Source organism: Harpia harpyja, chromosome W (genome assembly GCF_026419915.1).
Source record: "Harpia harpyja isolate bHarHar1 chromosome W, bHarHar1 primary haplotype, whole genome shotgun sequence".
NCBI lineage: Eukaryota > Metazoa > Chordata > Aves > Accipitriformes > Accipitridae > Harpia > Harpia harpyja.
Genome location: NC_068968.1, coordinates 13,985,340 through 14,007,282, shown reverse-complemented (window position 1 = coordinate 14,007,282; position 21,943 = coordinate 13,985,340). Strand labels below are relative to the sequence as shown.

Here is a 21,943-nt window from a genome sequence, read left to right as displayed (position 1 = left end):
AGTAAAACTCGTGGGTTGAGATAAGAACGGTTTAATAGAACAGAAAAGAAGAAACTAATAATGATAATGATAACACTAATAAAATGACAACAGTAATAATAAAAGGATTGGCATGTACAAATGATGCGCAGTGCAATTGCTCACCACCCGCCGATCGACACCCAGCTAGTCCCTGAGCGGCAATCCCCCACCCCCACTCCCCCCAGTTTATACACTAGATGTGACGTCACATGGTATGGAAAACCCTGTTGGCCACTTTGGGTCAGGTGCCCTGGCTGTGTCCTGTGCCAACTTCTTGTGCCCCTCCAGCCTTCTTGCTGGCTGGGCATGAGAAGCTGAAAAATCCTTGACTTTAGACTAAATGTTACCTAGCAACAACTGAAAACATCAGTGTTATCAACATTCTTCTCATACTGAACTCAAAACAGCACTGTACCAGCTACCAGGAAGACAATTAACTCTATCCCAGCTGAAACCAGGACAGTGATATGGAACCACACTGGCACAAATAGGCAGTCTCCCATGACATGTTACCAACTTTGGTTACAGTTCATTTAATAATTTACTTCAAATTCACTTTAGATCTTAAAAAATTCTACTAGCATTAATTAATCCTTACAACACTCCTATGACGAAGCTGACTGTTTCAGTGGTAGAGATAATGAAACAGGTCAAGGTCAGGTATTGAAGGTATGCTGATGGTATTGTTGCTGCCAGTAAAATCAAGCCCTGAACTCAGGACCTCTATAATAGGGCTCTTATAAGCTATGCACTTCTTTTACAGGGTTAAGAAAAAAAAAAAAAGAAAAAACTAGATGTAGCTTAAAACTTCCCACATTTCAATGGATGAGGAGACAATGTCTGAATTGGATCCATTACAATTAAGTCATTACCAAAAAAAATTTTTTTTTTAAACTTAAAAAGGTATGATTGCATTGTATCAATCATCCAGTACAATTTTGTTGCAACTGAAGTTTAAAAGAGTTTACATAAGAGAGATAACACTTGTCAATCTAAGTGATAGACTTCACAGATATAGCTATGTATTTGCAATCATCTTTTAATATCTGGGTCCAACAACATTTCCTCTACGCAAAATGCATGCTGCATACTACAAACAACCTCTTACCTTCGTGCAAAAGAAAAGTGGGTTGAGGCACTGGGAGAGAAATTCCTAGGGCTATCTTGAGGACTGTTTCCTGGGAGGGGAAACACACAAATAAATAATTATTAGGGGGAAAAAAACCACACAAAAACACCCCCCCCCGCCAAGAAAAAAAAAAACCAAACCCAAACCATTCAGATATACTAATCCTAGCATTTCCAAGCAGGTTAGAAACTAATTTCAGAATTTCTTCTCTCACGGTCTCTGAGAAAACAAACTCTGAAATAGAATCTTATTTCAAGTCACATTTCATTTATATTTGATTTTTAGTTATTGGATTTTATAACTCATAGAAAACCCTCTATTTAACCCTTTAATTTGAGAATTATATTTGAGAATTATCAAATTAATTTGAGAATTAAAGTTTACAAAAACAGTATTTTAGCTTGAAAAAATATATTTTGAATGTCAGAAACAAGGTATTTTTTTTAAAATCACAAATACTTGAAAGACAGAAAAATCACAGAGCATGCATGGATTTAGCCCTTACACAAAGTCTCTACAGCATTTCCAGAGGAGCTTTAGTGTGAATTTTTCATTGTTCAATTTTTTTTTCTAGCTCCGAACCCTGAACAAGCAGGCAAAACACGCTGAATTAATTTTTTTTCTTTAGTTTGTTAGACCAAGGTATGAAAATGCAACCACCCTCTGTGATGAGAAGAAGTGACCGCACATTGTGAACAGGTTATAACTTTAAGGTCTGTTACTTCTTTATATTAAAGCACCCAACCTCCTGCTAACCAACATGAGTGCAGAAAGAAGGCAGCTGCTGAGAGCTGCTCCTGCCACCTCTGCCCCTCAGCACCTATAACTAGAAGAGACACAGTATCTAAAGAAGAAATAAAGATGACCCCTGGAAAAAAGAAAAAAAACACCACAAAAGCTAAAAAGATTTGATTTAAAGTAGCACTGGCATACATCTAAAAATCAATCTTTCCTTAAATAAGGAACATTAAAGTAATAAGGATACATTCAAGTAAATTAATGTAATGCAAAGTAATCTATTTGTTGTAGTATTTTATTTTTGGAGATAAATGAGACTGCAACATTAAGCAACAGATGAAAAAAAAGCTTCTATGTATTCAGTTAGAATCAACATTTAATTTTTGAGGAGAAAATTATTACCTACGTGTGAAAAGGATAGTATAACAGAGTGAGTCTTTATAAGACTTCAAGCGGCTTTGATTTCTGCTCAAAATTTTGAACTAACATTGCATTTTTCATAGTGATGTCCTTAGATTCCATTAATTCTATAGCAGAAAGCATAATCATGGAGCCATTAGGTAGCAAACACAGAGAACCCCCTTCCCTGCCTTTTTTTGGCCAGAAGCAGATGGCAAGATGCTTTTTGAGCTGTGCTTAAATCATGTCTTTGTAGCTGCTCTTCCCATGGCCCCAAGAGACAAGGATTCCACTCTTGCTAGCCAATACCCCTGACTCTTTTTTGTCCATTTATCTATCATGGCTGAATTATGTCCTTCCAACATTCCCTTCTCCCCCTCAAGACCCCAGCTTCTTCATTACTCTTCAGACGCTTCTGAGGGCCTAGATAATTTCAAGATGGCAAGGATTTTCGTTCCCTGAAGGGATTGGAGCGGGGGGTGGAAGGAAGGAATCTGAAGCCACACATGTGGCACAGATTTCAATCTTTATTTGAGGGCCAACACAATTTATTCTTGTCCTGTATGAACTGCAAACACCAAATTACTGAGAGCAACAGTTCATTTAATTTAACAGCTAACTGGATTTCTTTTGCTGCTACCAGAGCTTATTTAATAAAGATAAGCTAAAAAAAAAAATTGTAACACTGTACAGATAAAACATGGTCACAAACTTTAGCTACTGCACTAGAAAAAAAAATAGTTGTAATTGGGAGTGTGTTGTGGACTTAGATAAGAGGAAAAAAGACAAAGACACTACCTTAAACTCTGGCAGAAAAGCAGAGAATTAGGCTTAATGCGGTGGGACATAAACAGCTTTTGACAGGAAATAATTTGACAAATCAAATTCCTTTCCACTGATAGCTATTTAAAAGTTATATATGGTTATATACTTATTTAATACACATCAATGACATGCCTAACTGTCCATCAGTTAGAACGTATGCTTAACCTTCACAAAGAAGCAAAAAACAAGGTGAAAAGATGCAATAATTTTATAACTATTGCAGTGGATTCAAGGAGATGCAGTGCTGCAAACTTCCTCGCTAGAAGCAACAAAGGTCACTTCCTTATGGATAAAACCTGAAGTCAAAGTCTTATTCAGGAAGAGCATCAGATCCTGTTATTAGGAAAATCAATTTGCAAGCACTGTTTCCAATAAACAAATGAGCTTTTAAAATAACATAACTGGTAAATCTGTATACATAATACCTGGATACTAAATCCTGCAGATTTATCTAGAAGGCTAAGAACTTGGATAAGCCTGGAAACAGAGAATGAAAATCCAAATCCCAAATGACTGGAAAAACAGCTAGTGCTATTAAGGGTTTAAGGTGTGGTGTTCCAGAAAAGCAAGATAGGTTAGAAGTAGAGTCCTATACGTGACCTTCATCCACCCATCTGCAAGTCAATACCTGGGAGACTTTCAAATAAAAACCAGTGCCAGTTAATTCTCTGTCCATATGTGCAGTGCTTGCTTATTAGTCAAATCCTGCTGGGTTTTGTGATCTGCTGGCTGTTGTATGTTTTAGTCCTAGGGTATCTCTATGCTGCTGAGATTACTGTTGATGTTTCTGACCTGGTAAAGTAAACCTGACTGGTGGTCAGGCATTAGGTAGGTAATTAACTCCAGCATCCTCTGGGAGAAGTAACACAATGAATAGACAATCAACATACCAAGAAGATGTGCTAAATCTTTTAAAGAGGCATATGTTACAGTCCCTGTATATTATTAATGTATTTTTAATAGCTGTCTACTTAAAAAATAAAGAGTTTCTGATAAAATGACTTCCTGTTAGTACCAAGGGAATAACAGTTAATGATAATTGTTATCCCAAATTCCTGATGGATCAAAAGACAGCTCCAGTTTGAAGTCTTGGTGCCATTATTTGATGGTCTTTTAAAATGAATCACAGTACATCAGCACCACAGCAATACAATATAACAATAGCAATAACATAGAACATACGTTCTTCTGTGTCAGTTTACTTGGTGGTGAACCCATGCTGTGAAGTGAACAATACACAAGAAACCATCAACACTTACAGGTCTGACTTTCATACTGCAACAAACCGTGCCAGTCAGCAGAACACACAGTTGGGCAGCAGAATCATTTCGAATACTTCTGCAGGTGCTTTCCACTGAGATCTCCTCAGAGGTGAGGAGCTCAAGCTATTTCAAAAACTGGATTAATTATGCTTCACGCCAGCAAACGACTTTCCCCAGTAACAGCAAGGAAGGCTTGCAAGCTCTTTAAATGTTTGCCAGGGGAGGCCTTCTCTACCCAGACTTTTTGCTGAATAGCTTTGTTATGGTTAGCAGCTGGCTTGTTTCAAGGAGATCCCTTACTCTCATCCTGGATATCACTGAAATCTCCTGGCTTGCTCAGTTAGCACTCGCTTCCAGGAGATACTAGCATTAGACAGACATGAAGGGGTAGGAGAGCTGCATCTGTATTTTTTTAATTTCTCCAAACTGGAATTAACATTGAAACCTAAGTCCAGAAGAAATGTGAACTTTATACTGATGAGACATAGCACAATTCTCACAGCCCAATGCACTAGGAGACAGTAGCAGCAACAAGAGAAAACCAGATGAACTACACTTACAGTGAGCACAAGAACAGTGGGATCTTCGCATGTTTTGACCACTACTTACTTACAATACTAGCAATGCTATGTTTTAATAGGACTTAATTTAAAAGTCAGTTATATCTGCATGTAACTTACCACTTACTCTTTCCTCTCCAGTCCTTAAACTAGTAGAAGGTGCTCTGAAATTGCTAGAACAGTTTCACTTTAACCAAAAGCAAGACTAAATAAAAAGTTTGATTTTAGCAAAAAAGTTTCTATTTTTCTACATGTGACAACAATCAGAATAATTGAAATACTGTATTATTTTCCTTTCTGTAAATATCAGTTTTCTTTAAAAAAAAAAGATTCAGAACCCTGCTTTATCTTTAGCTTTCAGCATTCTCATATTTCACCATGAAAACACACTAAGGCTTCATTCATTTACAAACCTAGTCCTCCTTTCCCCAAAATCCAGTCAACGTAGATTGTAGCTAAAGCAGAATAGCATAGAAGCTGAATATGAGAGATTCTTCTTTGCTTCAAATAGACTGTAGTAAGCCAGTACTCATTATCACCTACCTTGGACAAAAACCACAGGATTAAAGTTAAAAATCCAGGGAAACTAACTCTAAAGTTGATGCACACATGCAAATGCCTCCAGTGTGATTCAAAGCCTAACACAACTAAAATATATGGTGAAAACAACTTTGTTCATCACTATACTTCAATGTAGCTAGCTAAAGTACGTCTATCAAATGAAATTATGTGATACAAGCAACACGTACTAATGTAGTGAGAGCAGAATATTAGCATTTAGCGCACTAACAGGGTCTGCCTAGAAAGGTCTAGGCAGACCTAGAAAATGCTAGAAAAAGGATTACAAGCGGAGGTAAGACTTCCTTGGCCTTAAATTTTGTTTTAGGCAATTTCATCATGTAATCCCATTCATAAATTTATTGAATCCAACAGGAAAGGTCATGTTTGCCACTGCCATACTTAGTGGACAATTCTTCAGGAACCCTCATGTTGTGGTATATATGGCCAGCGTGTATTTCTCTTCCCATTCCATGAAGAAAACACCTCTGATTGATTTAGATGACAACACAGGCTTTTCAGGCTTCCTTTTTGCTAAGCCAAACAAGTAATAGTATTTTAGTCTTACACAAAAAGCTCTCACATTCTATCCTACTAGCCTTTCCCCACGTGATCACATCTGAACACATATGGCCACAAAAGCACACAGTATTCCAGATGAAATCTAACCAGTATGTTGTACAGTGGCATGAAATCTTCCAAGATTCAACTGAAAATAACTTCCTTTATACATTTTTGGAGATTTGATTTTTCAAAGCTACACTAGACTGGTCCTTACAAACACCATCTGATCCACAAAATGCAGTCAGGTCGTTCCCTAAATTCCTTATAACAGATGAGTCCAGAGTTTACAGTAGATATTTCTGTTACTGGTCCTCCAGCACAAAATACTGCATGCTGCTATGTAATTTTGTACTTTTTTTATTCCAGTCTTCAAGATCATTCAGTCACCTCAACACAGTTGCCCAATGCTGATCCATACTGGATGTCTTCGAACTTTACATCAGCTACAGTAATTTTATGCCAATGTCACTTATAAAAAGATTTAAAAGGTTTGGCCACAAAACCAAAACCTGAGGACTCTACTGATAACCTCCGCTCCCACTTTAGAATATTTCTCATTTTAGCACAACCACCGTCCTTTCCCCTTTACACAATTTCCTACTTATCTTGCAATTCTTGTCCTAGTACCTCTCGTCTTAGTGGCACCACATGAAACATTTTACTAAAATACAGACAAGTAAGATTTATAGCTGTGGAATAATTGCTGGAGGTGACTTATTGATATGTGTGTGTCCCCTCTTAAGGGAAGGTGAACCTCCAGGGTGGAATGCAGTGGATATACACGAAATCTGTTCCATAATAATTCCCTAAGCAACATAACCTGCAACCTTAGATGTTAGCAACACCAGGGGAGCTTGGTATGCTGACTCTAAGAGAAACTACATGGAGGGGGGAGCGGAGTGGAGACACTGCGGCCAGGCTCTGTGATATCACCATAGGGATAGGGAACTGGAACTACTGGAACAAGAATGGAAGGTCCCTGCATTGAATCTGCTGAAGCAAGGAGGAGAAACAATGAGGTTCTGTCAACGCTATTGCCTTACTTCTAATTTATATCATAAATGCCCAGTTCTGGAGTAGTGACACACTAAATCATGTCCTCTGGGTGAACTTTGCTCATTATAATCTCATTATAACACCAAAACACACCTCCATCCCAAAAACTACCTGCCTCCAAGGTGCGACCACCCCTCACTGAGCATGTGCTCTGAATTTTCTCTAGCATATACCTTTAAAGGTAAGGCAAGAAGATTTTATACCAATCAAAGGAAAGGTATGTATGACCAGAGTCACTCAAGCTCCACCTAAAAATAAGAAAATAGTATAAAAGGGCTTAAGAGAGGAGGAATGCTAGGGAAGACACCATCATAGACAAGTCGGGAGGACATCGCTGAGTTCTGGGATCAGTCGACCGGCTGAACCTCTCTTCCCCCCATAGGGACACCTATTGGGTAAGATTCGAACCCTCGGTCATACCGAGCGCTTCCCCGGGAAACTTAGAAATCTCTATAGAGTTTTTCCATAATTGAGGGTGCTTGTAGTCAACTGTATTATTGTTTGCATGTGCTTTGCAGACAGTGTATTTATCACCAGCAATCCAAAAGACCCTGTATTCCTGTTGCTTTAATAAACTGTACTGTTCATTAATCTAGCCATGATAGTTCGTTGAACATGACTAAATTGGAAGTACAGTGCGCTATTAGTGCATCTGTAATCGTGATAGTTCAATATATTGAACGCGACTGGACTTATAGTGCTGAATTTGGCATCATTCAGAATCTAAGCCTAGCTGCCCCCAGCCCCTCTGATATCTGAGGACAAGCTGGAATGCAAGGGGGTTTATTTTCTGCCAAACTTATTTACGCTTTAACGCAACAATAGCATAGCTCCTAACAGCTAAATCTTATTCCTACAGCAGATAAAATTAAACAGCACCACTCATGACTATTAATCATTAAGGGTTAGTAGCATCCACAGGAACAAGTTCCTGTGACTGCTGAGGTGGGGATACCTGAATGCCCTGACTTGCTGAGATTATAATTATTCACTTTGCAGGCTGGGAGGTGCAGATGACCTGCCTACACAGCAGCAGGCAGTCAGCTGGAAAAGACCATTAGCTTGAGTTTTAAAATAGTCTGCACCATGATTTTCTTTGTTTGTTTGTTTTAAATGCTATGCTGCCCTGAACTCTTTACAAATCTTCATGTTCTTGTCTGGATTCCTGATTGTGACAGCCTGCTGCTCAGAGTAAGAACCACCACCATATTTTCTCTAATAATATTGCTACCACAAGAAAACTGGAGATACCTTACTACACTCACCATCCTCTTGAAAAAATGCAGATGAAACTCTGCACCTTCTCTTTTAGCATCCATCTGAGATCAGTTCTACAAAGTATTCAGTGTCATTGCCTATAAAAGGATTGGTGTGGGGCTTTAATTTTGGTGTGTAGTTACAGCCAATGTCCCAAAAACATAAGAGAGAATAAATGTTTGAGGAAATGTGTTTTGATATGCTAAAAATTTTCCTTTTCAAAATAAAGACAAACATATCAATGAAGTCTCTTATTTGCAGACTTTCATTCAGTCTTTAAGTGCTTCAGGTGCTTTAGAAGTGAAACAAATTTATTGTTTGTGGAAACTGAAGCACAGAAATTTCCACCAACGTGCTTCATGTCACAAATCCTAGGGAGCAAAAGCACTAGGAATAGAATGTAATACCCTACTCACCAATTCCACTAGCTTTACCATGTGTTACAAGCTATTTTATATCCTTTTCACGCTGAACTAGGCCCAAAGAGGGAAGGAGGAGAAAATGCATCAGAATCTGTCCGAATGCAAGGTCGGGGGGGGGGAGCTACATGATCCATGTTAGGTATTTCTGGACTGCTTCTCGCCATAACATAGGATTTATGGATCTAAATGTAACAGAAATTTGGATGGAATTATAAGCAACTTTTTGCTATTACAAACAATGGAAAGGAGCAGGATAGAGAATTTATCTGGTTTCCTTTGCTCATATAGAGATTTTAACAATTTAATAATAGCAGTAGTAGCATAGATATAAAATCACCTGCATGAGCTGAGAGAGGTGAATGAGACAGAGGCAGAGCTGGAGACTGGCCATTGCCCATCAAACTCTTCCTGTTGCTTGTTCTGCAACTGTGGCAAAAGGAGAAGAAAGAAGACATTACCATCAGAAATACAGCATATACCACATATGGACATTTTGAGATTTTGCTACTTGGTTCCTTCACTTCCAGTCTCCTATTAAAAATCAGAGCTACTGTTGTTTTTGTAGGACTCGTTCATGTCCAGGAAGTTTATGATCACACTGGATAATGGAAAAAACAGTAGTTTACAAAGAAAATGCAGCATGGATACTTTTCAGGCTTGCACGTCTACCGTTCTGTGCAAAGACCAGCATTTCCCTCTAGAGTCATTTACAAAATGGTCTTCCTTGTCTGCAGCTTGTATCTCTGCCATAAACATTTTTTTATAATACATAAAAATGTACAAGCATACTGTGAAAAACATTCTCAGCTTAGAATCACCATTCAATGATGTCGTGGATTAACCCCAGCCAGCAACTAAACACCACGCAGCCGCTCACTCACTCCCCACCACCCAGTGGGATGGGGGAGAAAATCAGGAAAAGAAGCAAAACCCGTGGGTTGAGATAAGAACGGTTTAATAGAACAGAAAAAGAAGAAACTAATAATGATAATGATAACACTAATAAAATGACAACAGAAATAATGAAAGGATTGGAATGTACAAATGATGCGCAGTGCAATTGCTCACCACCCGCCAACCGACACCCCGCCAGTCCCCGAGCGGCGAATCCCTGCCCCCACTTCCCCGTTCCTATACTAGATGGGACGTCACATGGTATGGAATACACCGTTGGCCAGTTTGGGTCAGGTGCCCTGGCTGTGTCCTGTGCCAACTTCTTGTGCCCCTCCAGCTTTCTCACTGGCTGGGCATGAGAAGCTGAAAAATCCTTGACTTTAGACTAAACACTACTGAGCAACAACTGAAAACATCAGTGTTATCAACATTCTTCACATACTGAACTCAAAACACAGCACTGTACCAGCTCCTAGGAAGACAGTTTCCGCTGCATGAATGTCGTTTATAACAATAAAAAAAGACAATACTAATAAAAGGATGGGAATATACAAAACAAGTGATGCACAATGCAATTCCTCACAACTAGCCGACCGATGCCCAGTTAGTTCCTGAGCAACAATCCCCCCTCCAGCCCCACTCCCCCCAGTTTATATACTAGACGTGATGTCACATGATCTGGAATACCCCGTTGGCCACTTTGGGTCAGCTGTCCTGGCTGTGTCCCCTCCCAACTTCTTGTGCCCCTCCAGCCTTCTTGCTGGCTGGGCATGAGAAGCTGAACAATCCTTGACTTTTAGTCTAAACACTACTTAGCAACAACTGAAAACATCAGTGTGTTATCAACATTATTCTCATACTAAAGACAAGATATAACACTATACCAGCTAAAAGAAAGAAAATTAGCTCTATCCCAGCCGAAACCAGGATAGTATCCACCCCTTATTCTATACCATTTACGTCATGCTCAGGTCCCATACTTTCCAAAACATCCTAATCAATCATCATCACCAACTTTTCTGTCCTTTAAGATATGTATAAATATGTATACACACACACAGATATCATTCCCTTGGTCTATGGGGCATCTCTGTAAAAAGTTCATTGAGTTCATTTAGTCCCCAGCTTTAGGATCCATCTGTCATAGCAGTCTTTCTGAGCAGGAGGGATGGTGCAAAGTCCTCTCAGTCGGCAGAGCAGGATCAGGCTTTGGTACAGTATGGCGAGCAGGTGACATAGGACGCAGCAGGAGGATGGTGTGTACTGTTGGATTGTTGCATGCTGGAGTCAGTTCTGGTTCCATCACTACTGTGCTTCCCTCAGTTTTATCACAGTTCATTCTTGCTTGATCTAACTGATTCTTACTATAGTACTATGGATATAGCATATATCAACTATAGTAATAATAATATACAGTGGCAGGGTTATATAGCAACTAACATCATACAATTTAATTCATTGGCTATTCTCACCTAAAATCAAATCCCCTTGAGGCACACATCAGACTTCCCCATCCTTTCGCATCACCCACCAAGTGCACCCAGGCCCTTGAGCAAAAGCAATACCACAAATGGGTTTACCTTTGCCTGAGGCAGGAGAAACCCAGACTGTCTTCCCTAGCATATTCTTCATGTGCACTATAGGGACTTTATCCCCTTCTACAGTACGTAAAAGTTCTGACTGGGCAGGGCCACCCCGATTGGCAGATCCTCTGGTGTTGACTAACCAGGTGGCTTTTGCTAAATGTGTATCCCAATGTTTGAAAGTTCCACCCCCACATTGCTCTCAATGTAGTCTTTAAGAGTCCATTGTATTGTTTGATTTTCCCAGAGACTGGTGCATGATAGGGGATGTGATATACCCACTCAATGCCATGCTCTTTGGCCCAGGTGTCTATGAGGTTGTTTCGGAAATGAGTCCCATTGTCTGACTCAATTCATTCTGGGGTGCCGTGTTGCCATAAGACTTGCTTTTCAAGACCCAGGAGAGTGTTCCAGGCAGTGACGTGGAGCACAGAATATGTTTCCATCCACCCGGTGGTTGCTTCCACCATTGTAAGCACATAGCGCTTGCCTTGGCAAGTTTGTGGGAGTGTGATATAGTCAATCTGCCAGGCTTCTCCATATTTATATTTCAGCCATCGCCCTCCATACCACAGGGGCTTTAACTGCTTGGCTTCCTTAATTGCAGCACATGTTTCACATTCATGGATAACCTGTGCGATAGTGTCCATGGTCAAGTCCACCCCTCGGTCACGAGCCCATCTATATGTTGCATCTCTTCCCTGATGGCCTGAAGTATCATGGGCCCACTGAGCCATAAATAGCTCACCCTTATGTTGCCAGTCAAGGTCCACCTGGGCCACTTCAATCTTGGCAGCCTGATCCACCTGCTGGTTATTTTGATGTTCTTCAGTGGCCTGACTCTTGGGTATGTGAGCATCTACATGATGTACTTTTACAACCAGATTCTCTAGCCAGGACGCAATATCTTGCCACAGTGTGGCAGCCCAAATGGGTTTACCTCTGCGCTGCCAGTTGCTCTGCTTCCATTGCTGTAGCCACCCCCACAGGGCATTTGCCACCATCCATGAGTCAGTATAGAGATAGAGCACTGGCCACTTTTTCAGTAATATCTAACGCTAGCTGGATGGCTTCCACCTCTGCAAAATGACTCCATTCACCTTCTCCTTCAGCAGTTTCTGCAACTTGTCGTATAGGACTCCATACAGCAGCCTTCCACCTCCAATGCTTTCCCACAATGCAACAGGATCCATCAGTGAACAGGGCATATTGCCTCTCATTTTCTGGCAGTTTATTATACAGTGGGGCCCCTTCAGCACGTGTCACCTCCTCCTCTGGCGACATTCCAAAATCTTTGCCTTCTGGCCAGTCCGTGATCACTTCCACAATTCCTGGGCGATTTGGGTTTCCTATGTGAGCCCATTGTGTGATCAGTGCGACTCTACTCCACGTGGCATCAGTTGCATGATGTGTAGAGGAGACCCTCCCTTTGAACATCCAGCCCAGCGCTGGCAGTCGGGGTGCTAAGAGGAGCTGTGTTTCAGTACCAACCACTTCTGAGGCAGCTTGAACTCCTTCATATGCTGCCAATATCTCTTTTCCAATTGGAGCATAACGAGCCTCAGATCCTCTGTATCCCTGACTCCAAAACCCCAGGGGTCGGCCTCAGGTCTCCCCAGGTGCTTTCTGCCAGAGGCTCCAGGTAGGGCCATTCTCCCCAGCTGCAGTATAGAGCACATTTTTAACATCTTGTCCTGCCCAGACTGGTCCAAGGGCTACTGCATGAACTATTTCCTGTTTAATTTGTTCAAAGGCTTGTTGTTGCTCAGGGCCCCATTTAAAATCATTCTTCTTCCGGGTCACTTGATAGAGAGGGCTTACAATCAGACTGTAATTTGGAATATGCATTCTCCAAAAACCCACAACACCTAAGAAGGCCTGTGTTTCCTTTTTATTAGTTGGTGGAGACATAGCTGCTATCTTGTTGATCACGTCCATTGGGATCTGATGACGTCCATTTTGCCATTTTATTCCTAAAAACTGATCTCCTGTGCAGGTCTCTTGACCTTACTTTCTTTTATGGCAAAACTGGCTTTCAGAAGGATTTGGATTATTTTCTTCCCTTTCTCAAAGACTTCTTCTGCCGTGTTGCCCCATACGATGATGTCATCAATGTATTGCAGGTATTCCAGAGCTTCACCCTGTTCCAGTGCAGCCTGGATTAGTCCATGGCAAATGGTGGGGCTGTGTTTCCACCCCTAGTGCAGTCAATTCCACACGTACTGGACACCCCTCCAAGTAAAGGCAAATTGTGGACGACACTCTGCTGCCAAAGGGATTGAGAAAAACGCATTAGCAATGTCCATTGTGGCATACCACTTGGCTGCCTTTGACTCTAGTTCATATTGAAGTTCTAGCATATCTGGAACGACAGCACTCAGCGGTGGCGTAACTTCATTCAGGCCACGATAGTCTACTGTTAGTCTCCACTCCCCATTAGACTTTCGCACTGGCCATATGGGACTATTAAAGGGTGAGTGAGTATTGCTGATCACTCCTTGGCTCTCCAGTTGGCGAATCAACTTGTGGATGGGAATCAGAGAGTCTTGGTTGGTGCGATATTGCCGCCGGTGCACCGTCGTGGTAGCAATTGGCACTTGTTGTTCTTCAACCCTCAGCAACCCCACAACCGAAGGGTCTTGAGAGAGACCAGGCAGGGTAGTCAGCTGTTCCGTGCCCTCCGTCTCCAAGGCAGCTATACCAAAAGCCCATCGATACCCCTTTGGGTCCTTAAAATACCCCCTCCTGAGATAGTCTATGCCAAGGATGCACGGAGCCTCTGGACCAGTCACAATGGGGTGTTTCTGCCATTCATTCCCAGTTAGGCTTACTTCAGCTTCCAATACAGTTAACTCTTGGGATCCCCCTGTCACACCAGAAATACAAATGGGTTCTGCCCCTTTATAACTTGATGGCATTAGAGTGCACTGTGCGCCGGTGTCTACTAGAGCCTTATACTCCTGTGGGTCTAACGTGCCAGGCCATCGAATCCACACAGTCCAATAGATCCGGTTATCCCTTTCCTCCACCTGGCTGGAGGCAGGGCCCCTCTAATTCTGGTCAGAGTATCCAGTATTCACTTCTCGTAAAATTGGCTCAGAAGTCCCTTCAAGAGGATCAGAAATAAGATCAGCCCTTCTACTCTGTTTGGAAACTGGAACGGCATTTTTCCTGGTAGAATCCCCTTTTGTGGTGGTTTTTCCTCGCAGCTCACGTACCCGTGCATTTAGGACTGAGGTAGGTTTTCCATCCCATTTCCTCATGTCCTCTCCATGATCACATAAGTAAAACCACAGGGCACCTCGCGGTGTGTACCTTCTATATTCTCTCTCTAGGGCAGAGGAGCGCTCACTCCTAATAGCTGAGACATTGGTCCTTACAGGTGGGGAATAGGACAAATCCTCTTTGAATTGCTGGAAATCCTCGGACAGCTTCTCCACAGCCGAAATGCAGGCTTGTAGGGAGGAGGAGAGATTTTCTTCGTATTGACGGAGTTGGCGAGCCACTTCATGCACTGTCGGTGCCTCTTCGTCTTTCCAGGTCATTATCGCCAGCAAGTTGGCATAGGGTGATGGTGCGCTCCGTACAAACTTCTGCCACATGGGTCGTGTGCATTGGACTTCGTCTGGATCTTTGGGTAATTGTGGGTTGTCCGGGTCATAATGAATCGTCTCTAGCATGGCTAATTCCCTCAGATATTGGATAACTCTCTCCATGGTGGTCCACTTGCTTGACTGACATATAACATCTTCCTTAAAGGGGTACCTTTCCTTCACACTTGACAGGAGTCGCCTCCAGAGGCTGAGGGCTTGTGTCCCTTTTGCAATTGCCTTGTCAATGCCACCTTCCCTGGCAAGCGATCCCAGCTGCTTGGCTTCCCTACCTTCTAATTCCAAGCTATCAGCCCCATTGTCCCAGCATCGGAGGAGCCAGGTGATAATATGCTCACCTATACGGCGGCTGAAATCTTTTCACATATCCTGCAGCTCATTCCAGGATGGGGATCGGGTGATTACCTCTGGTTCTGCCTCTTCCTCCTGTTCTCATGATGACCCTGGCTCATCTCCCTCCTTCGCTAAGTGAACTGATTTTTTTGTATATTTCTTCTTCTGTATGGGGGCAACTGATACTGGTGCAGGTTGGCCTGCTGGTTCATTTGCAGTACTGCTTGCCGGGTTTTGGATAACCGCAGAGTCTGTCACCGGGGTTTGGATAGCCTCAGTGCTCGTCGCCGGGGCTGGAGGGGTCACAGTGCCTGTTGCCGAGGTTTGGGCAGCAGCAGTGCTCATCACCGGGGCTGGAGGGGATGCAGTGCCTGTCGCCAAGGTCTGGGTAGCCTCAATGCTCGTTGCTGGGGCTGGAGGGGCCGCGGCACCTGTTGTTGAGGTTTGGGTGACCGCACTGCTCATCGTTTTGTTGTTAGATCCAGAGACCTTCTCTTCCCCTTGAGGGTACTGAGTGGTGATGAACAGGGCTCTATAGGCATGAGCCAGGCCCCAGCACATTGCAGCAATTTGTATCTCTCTGGAGCTGCTGGGGTGACAGCAAACCTTTTCCAAATATTTTACTAGTTCTTCCAAATTCTGCACTTGTTCAAGGGTGAATTTCCAAAACATTGGAGGTGCCCACTTTTCTAGGTACTTGCCCATACTACCCCACACACCCTGCCACTCATAATTATCCAGCCTTGGGGCAGATCTCTGGGTGATCTTCTTAAATAGTTGTTTAACCTTAAACGAGAGCTAAACCACATGATGATTCCTAGCAGCAGGGCTAGGACCATGGTGGTCTCAACATCCCAAGAGTATTCAAATTTTTCAAAATTCTCAAACACCATTGTAACTGGACTGAAGGAGAAAGGAGAGGGGAAGAAAGGTACCCCACCCATAGATTGGCTCTCCAAGGAGGAAAGGTAAATGGTGTAATTATTAATAGTTTCCCACAGATGGCTCCCAAAGTATAGAGGTGACAATGCTGAGTGCAAATACCGGATTAATCCCAGAATCAATAACTTTATCATACCATAATGAGACAGGGAGCCAAAGGAACCTTAGTAGATATAGTAGATATATGGATGTAGATAGGAACTGTTTAATAATTATCTAGCTTGTAATGAAGTTAAAGAAATTTCAGTAGAGGTAGACATGGCCCAAGGGGATGAGAGGTGATGTTTAACGTTTGCATTGTTGAGGCTGGCTGGGACAAGAGACAGTCCCTGATAAGAAGCAGAAGTCAACCCCAAAAACCAGCCAAGACCGGCCTTGTGATTTGGATAAATGCCAAGGAGCGACTGAGTCTGTGCAAGGACAGAAGGTTAAGAGTTCACCGTGAAGAAGACATACAGACTTCATCTTCACGACCCCCGACGACCACCACAAGGAGGCACTGCGCAGGCGCAGTTGGGAAGAACTTAGGGAAATGACTTCTTGGAACTAATTTTAATATAAAGCGGGGATAGGTCATGCCTATGTATAGGCGTATTGCGAAACTCTATGTATATGTAACACTTGACTGTATAAATTTGAAGCGAACTGCCGAGTCAGGCGTGCACGACTTTGGTGGGACTACCCCCCCGTGCTGCCCAGCGCTGAATGAACATACCTACTTTACAATCTCACTGATTGTGGAGTCTGTTTCCGCACGTCAATAAACTAGTGTTACACAGTACATCAAAGCGAAAACCTTAATCCACCTCCCACGGATGCTAAGCAGCAGCACAGGGACTACATACAGCAAGTGAGGTGATACATAACAGAACTCTAAAAATGAGCGCCACAAGTCTAAGAGCTCATAAATCGACATTGTGACCAGTGACTATTAAACTAATATAATGAATGCTTGTAAGAAATTCGTTTTAACAAGCTCTGGCCAGGTTTGTCATTATCTCAACCCTTTGTGCTCCACATGGGCACCAAAATGGACTGTTGTGGTTTAACCTCAGCCAGCAACTAAGCACTGTGAGAGACTGAAAGAGTTAATGTCTCAAACATCGTGGTGGGGCAAGTTCTGCCTAAGGAGGAACTCTGCATAACAAGGAACCCTGCCTAGCAAGGAAGCACAGGTGAAAAGAAGCCTATCAGCACCCATCAGCAACAGGATGGGGAGGACATGCCAGAGGGTGCACAGCTCCCTGTTCTGATATCGCTGTTCTGATATGCTGAGCAGAGCAGCTCACCATGCATGGGGAAAGATCAGTTCTGCAGGGAAGGGGAAGTTACTCCCCAAACGACCCCCAAACCCAAAGGCTCACAAACTGCTCATTAGCCTGACGAGTTCAGGTGCCCGCCTGAAGGAGGAGCAAGGATGATAAAAGGACAAAAACTGAAGCCCCGTGTGTGCAAGCCCACCAGAACTGGACCCCTCGGCTGACTGAAGCAACGTTGGACCCAGGACCGGTGACATCTTTCTCCTCTCTCCCCCTCCCCTCCTTTCCCTTTCCCCCCTTCCTCCCCCCCGTAATCCCTACACCTTATCCCTTTAGACATAAACCATTGACCAAGTCCGGGACTAGGAGTGGATCCAGCCACCCCTAGGCTCCTTTCTGATTGGGAGTCTAGAAAGCAAGGGGGTCCGCTCTGAACCTCGGGACTCAACGGGAGGGCTCTCCTTATTGTCTTCCCTGAACTGATCCCCAAATAAGCAAGGCCTGTAGTATATGTTTAGTGATGTATGGTTAGCACGTTACACAGTTTACTGACATAGTTTCATGCCAATCTTTGTTGTGAGCATACCAATTTTTGTGGTGAGCAAATAAAAATTGAGTTTTGTGAGTTAAAGGATCCCTGGTGTCGTTTCATTTTATTCCTGACCTGGGAATCAGCAAACCCGAGTCATCATGCTGAAAAATTGTGACGTGACAAGCACCACGCAGCCACTCACTCACTCCCCCCCACCCAGTGGGATGGGGGAGAAAATCGGAAGGAAAAAGGTAAAACACGTGGGTTGAGATAAGAACAGTTTAATAGAACAGAAAGGAAGAAAATAACAATGATAATAATAACAATAATAAAATGACAATAATAATAATAAAAGTATTGGAATATACAAAATAAGTGATGCACAATTGTCGTGGTTTAACCCCAGCCAGCAACTAAACACCACGCAGCCGCTCACTCACTTCCCCCCACCCAGTGGGATGGGGGAGAAAATCGGGAGAAGAAGCAAAACCCGTGGGTTGAGATAAGAACGGTTTAATAGAACAGAAAAGAAGAAACTAATAATGATAATGATAACACTAATAAAATGACAACAGCAATAATGAAAGGATTGGAATGTACAAATGATACGCAGTGCAATTGCTCACCACCCGCCGACCGACACCCAGCTAGTCCCCCGAGCGGCGAATCCCTGCCCCCCACTTCCCCGTTTCTGTACTGGATGGGACGTCACATGGTATGGAATACACCGTTGGCCAGTTTGGGTCAGGTGCCCTGGCTGTGTCCTGTGCCAACTTCTTGTGCCCCTCCAGCTTTCTCACTGGCTGGGCATGAGAAGCTGAAAAATCCTTGACATTAGTCTAAACACTACTGAGCAACAACTGAAAACATCAGTGTTATCAACATTCTTCGCTCTGAACTCAAAACATAGCACTGTACCAGCTACTAGGAAGACAGTTAACTCTATCCCAGCTGAAACCAGGACAACAATGCAATTTTTCACTGCTCGCTGACTGATGCCCAGTTAGTTCCCAAGCAGCAATCCCCCCAGGCCAACTCCCCCCAGTTTATATACTAGGCATGATGTCACATGGTATGGAATACCCCTTTGGCCAGTTTGGGTCAGCTGCCCCAGCTGTGTCCCCTCCCAACTTCTTGTGCCCCTCCAGCCTTCTTGCTGGCTGGGCATGAGAAGCTGAAAAATCCTTGACTTAGTCTAAACATTACTTAGGAACAACTGAAAACATCAATGTGTTATCAACATTCTTCTCATACTGAATCCAAGACATAACACTATACCAGCTACTAGAAAGAAAATTAACTCTATCCCAGTCAAAACCTGGACAGCGTGCTATAGCTCCAAAACACATGCCATGAAGAGCAATGATTTATCAGTCTGAGAATGATGCTATAATTATAAATCATCTGTGCCTTTTGTCAATGGAACAGGTGATGCTTAAGAAGATGAATGCATTTTTTTACTCGTACATTTTTCATCTGCAAAGCCACTAATTTCCCATATCACGAGATCATTAGGCAAGATAAATAGTAAATTAACGCATCTATTAAACTTTGGAAAAGAGTCGTTTTTCTTAAATACACCATACCATTTTAAAATATTTGTTGGCAGAAGTGCTTTTCTTTTTTCCTCTTTCTACTATAATGAATATTCTCACAAATATAAATGCCTAACACTGCAACCATTCATGCACAAGAAAAATAGTATCTTGAAGCCAAACAGATTATAACTGTGTATTAACTTAAATACATATGCTAATGTGTACAGCACTGCAATTAGAATTTTTTTTTCTGTAAAGGTTTAGAAAAACTCAAAACCACTAAAAGGGGAAAAAATTATTGTATTAATAAAAAGGTTTTAATTTATAAATTCCAACAGAAGCAGATTCAGATCATATTATAGACATCCTAGATGTCTCTAAAGATAAATTTTATAACATGGTCTCTATATAACAGCCAGAAAGCAAGACTAATTAGTCTTGATATGGTGTAAGTTGAATAAAACACAAAAGAAAGGATGGAGTTTAATAGCAGATTCAAAAGTAATCCAAAGTAATACTGACAAGGGAAAAGACCAAAACCCCAAAATAAACAAACAAAACCCCAAAATAAACAAAACCAAAGGCAGAGGAAACGTTGAATATGAAAGCAGTAGAGAAGATATCTGCAATATGCAAAAAAGGTCAAACACTAAGACCAATCTCCCCTTGAAAAACATTTTGTAAAGCAGCAGTAGTGCCATTCACAACTGTTTAATGAGTTAATGTAATGTTCATTTACATTAATTGCACAACAAATTGTCATATCAATTATTATAATCAATTAAACAATGAGTTAACTCCTGAGTATATATTTATCATTACCACAGATCTACGTAAGAAAAGAAAGCACAAAATGATTGCAAGATTCACATTTAGAGCACAGGAAAAGTCAAACAAAATTTATTTAAGAGACACACTGCAATTTCTAAGCTGAACAAACAGGGATAACTTGTAAACATGAAATTATATACATATGTTTTTAGGAATCTGTCTAGATTAAGCTCAGTTTACTACAAGTATTTTTAATGTACTCAGCATTTAACCTACACAACTTGAGCAAATATTCCATATTTCATTAGACAATAATTTCAAAGTTGTATTGTTTTGCCCCATCTCTAAATTTTGTCCAGCTGAAGAGTAATGTTCAATTCTTTTCTTATCTAAGAATGGTCCAAATTCTTCCTTTTGGCTTCATGCAATGTCATTGTATTTTTGGTAATTTTTTTTCATATCATACTATAACAAGCCTCACTATCTGCTACACTTATTTTTAAAAGCTTGATTAACTGTTCATTTGCAATTCCTCAAGCCAAAACTGAATCCAATAGAAATTTCTGGTATACATTAGATATTCATTAAAGACACACAGATTGCATCTATCTATGATGATGTCATGATATCACTACAGCATCTGTGGTGCAGGCTGGGGTTGAGAGACCCCTTATGAACTTTAAAGCAGCTTTGCATGGACAAAATTTGGGCTCTAAAGGATCATCACATCTCCTGTCAGAAGGAGGGCATACATTTTAAACATCTAATCCCTGGATACGTTCCCAGAAAAAGAAATTTCAAAGGCAGTGGATGATTCTCCTTTTCTAACAAAAAAAAAAATAAAAAAAAGACTTTCAACAAATTCTAGACCCCATGCACCCGTCACTGATTTTGCTATGAAGATGATTCCAGATACAGGTATATTGGTATCATTTGCCCTTAACTGCAGAAATTGAGAGTTTTATCACTTTTGCCAGAATTTCCTATGTAAGTAAATGACTGCCTTGTAACTCCCTTCTACATTAAAATCCAAACTTCATATTCTTCAGGTAAAGTTAGTGCAATCCTTTTTACAAATCATTATCAAAGAACTCTAATTCAAGTTATCATGATTTTTTTTTTGTTATTTAAAAGAATTATTTCTTGGGACCAGAATGGCATTACCTTCAATATCAAGATCTTGCATAATGAGAAAACTTTCCCCCAACTGCCATTTCAAAAAATCTTTGCTGTTTACTCAGATGTGGCTGCAGCTGTATGAAGAATTTATCTTTTAATCACACTCAAGTGAAATGTTCTATTGAGAAACAGAAAATAAGAAAATATGAAGTCTCCTCTATTTGTCTTACTAGTAAGGTAAGATGTAAATCACTGCATGAAAGGACAAATCCATCCTAGAGCTCTTGCTGTAGCTTTGTTTTTTCAGTGCTGTTTCACAAAGATTTTGAAACAATGTTAGCCATCCTGTATAGCCTGTGAAACACAACTCCTCCCCCAGAATAATGCTATTATAGAAGAGGCTGTTTGTGGGTGAAAAAAATCTCCAAGGAACCTTGAAAGATGATCTAAGCTGCTAGAAGAACGCAAATGGGAAGCAGGGTCCCACTAAGGAGGTAGCAAAGCATTACTAACCAAACTGTATTTAGCGTTGAAACAGCAATCTTCCGTATACGAAAGAATCTCAGAAGT

The 21,943-nt window shown here is 41.6% G+C and overlaps 2 protein-coding genes across 2 annotated transcripts in view; one reads left to right on the top strand and one right to left on the bottom strand.

Moving 5' to 3' along the window:
- The window catches only part of LOC128136128 (uncharacterized), a 280,224-nt gene that overhangs the window by 186,327 nt on the left and 71,954 nt on the right, over positions 1 to 21,943 (top strand). The window lies entirely within an intron of this gene.
- The window catches only part of LOC128136134 (microtubule-associated serine/threonine-protein kinase 4-like), a 205,242-nt gene that overhangs the window by 122,377 nt on the left and 60,922 nt on the right, over positions 1 to 21,943 (bottom strand). The window contains 2 exon segments of the mRNA XM_052775296.1: positions 1,130 to 1,199; positions 9,129 to 9,217. Coding sequence (XP_052631256.1) covers positions 1,130 to 1,199; positions 9,129 to 9,217 — 159 coding nt within the window.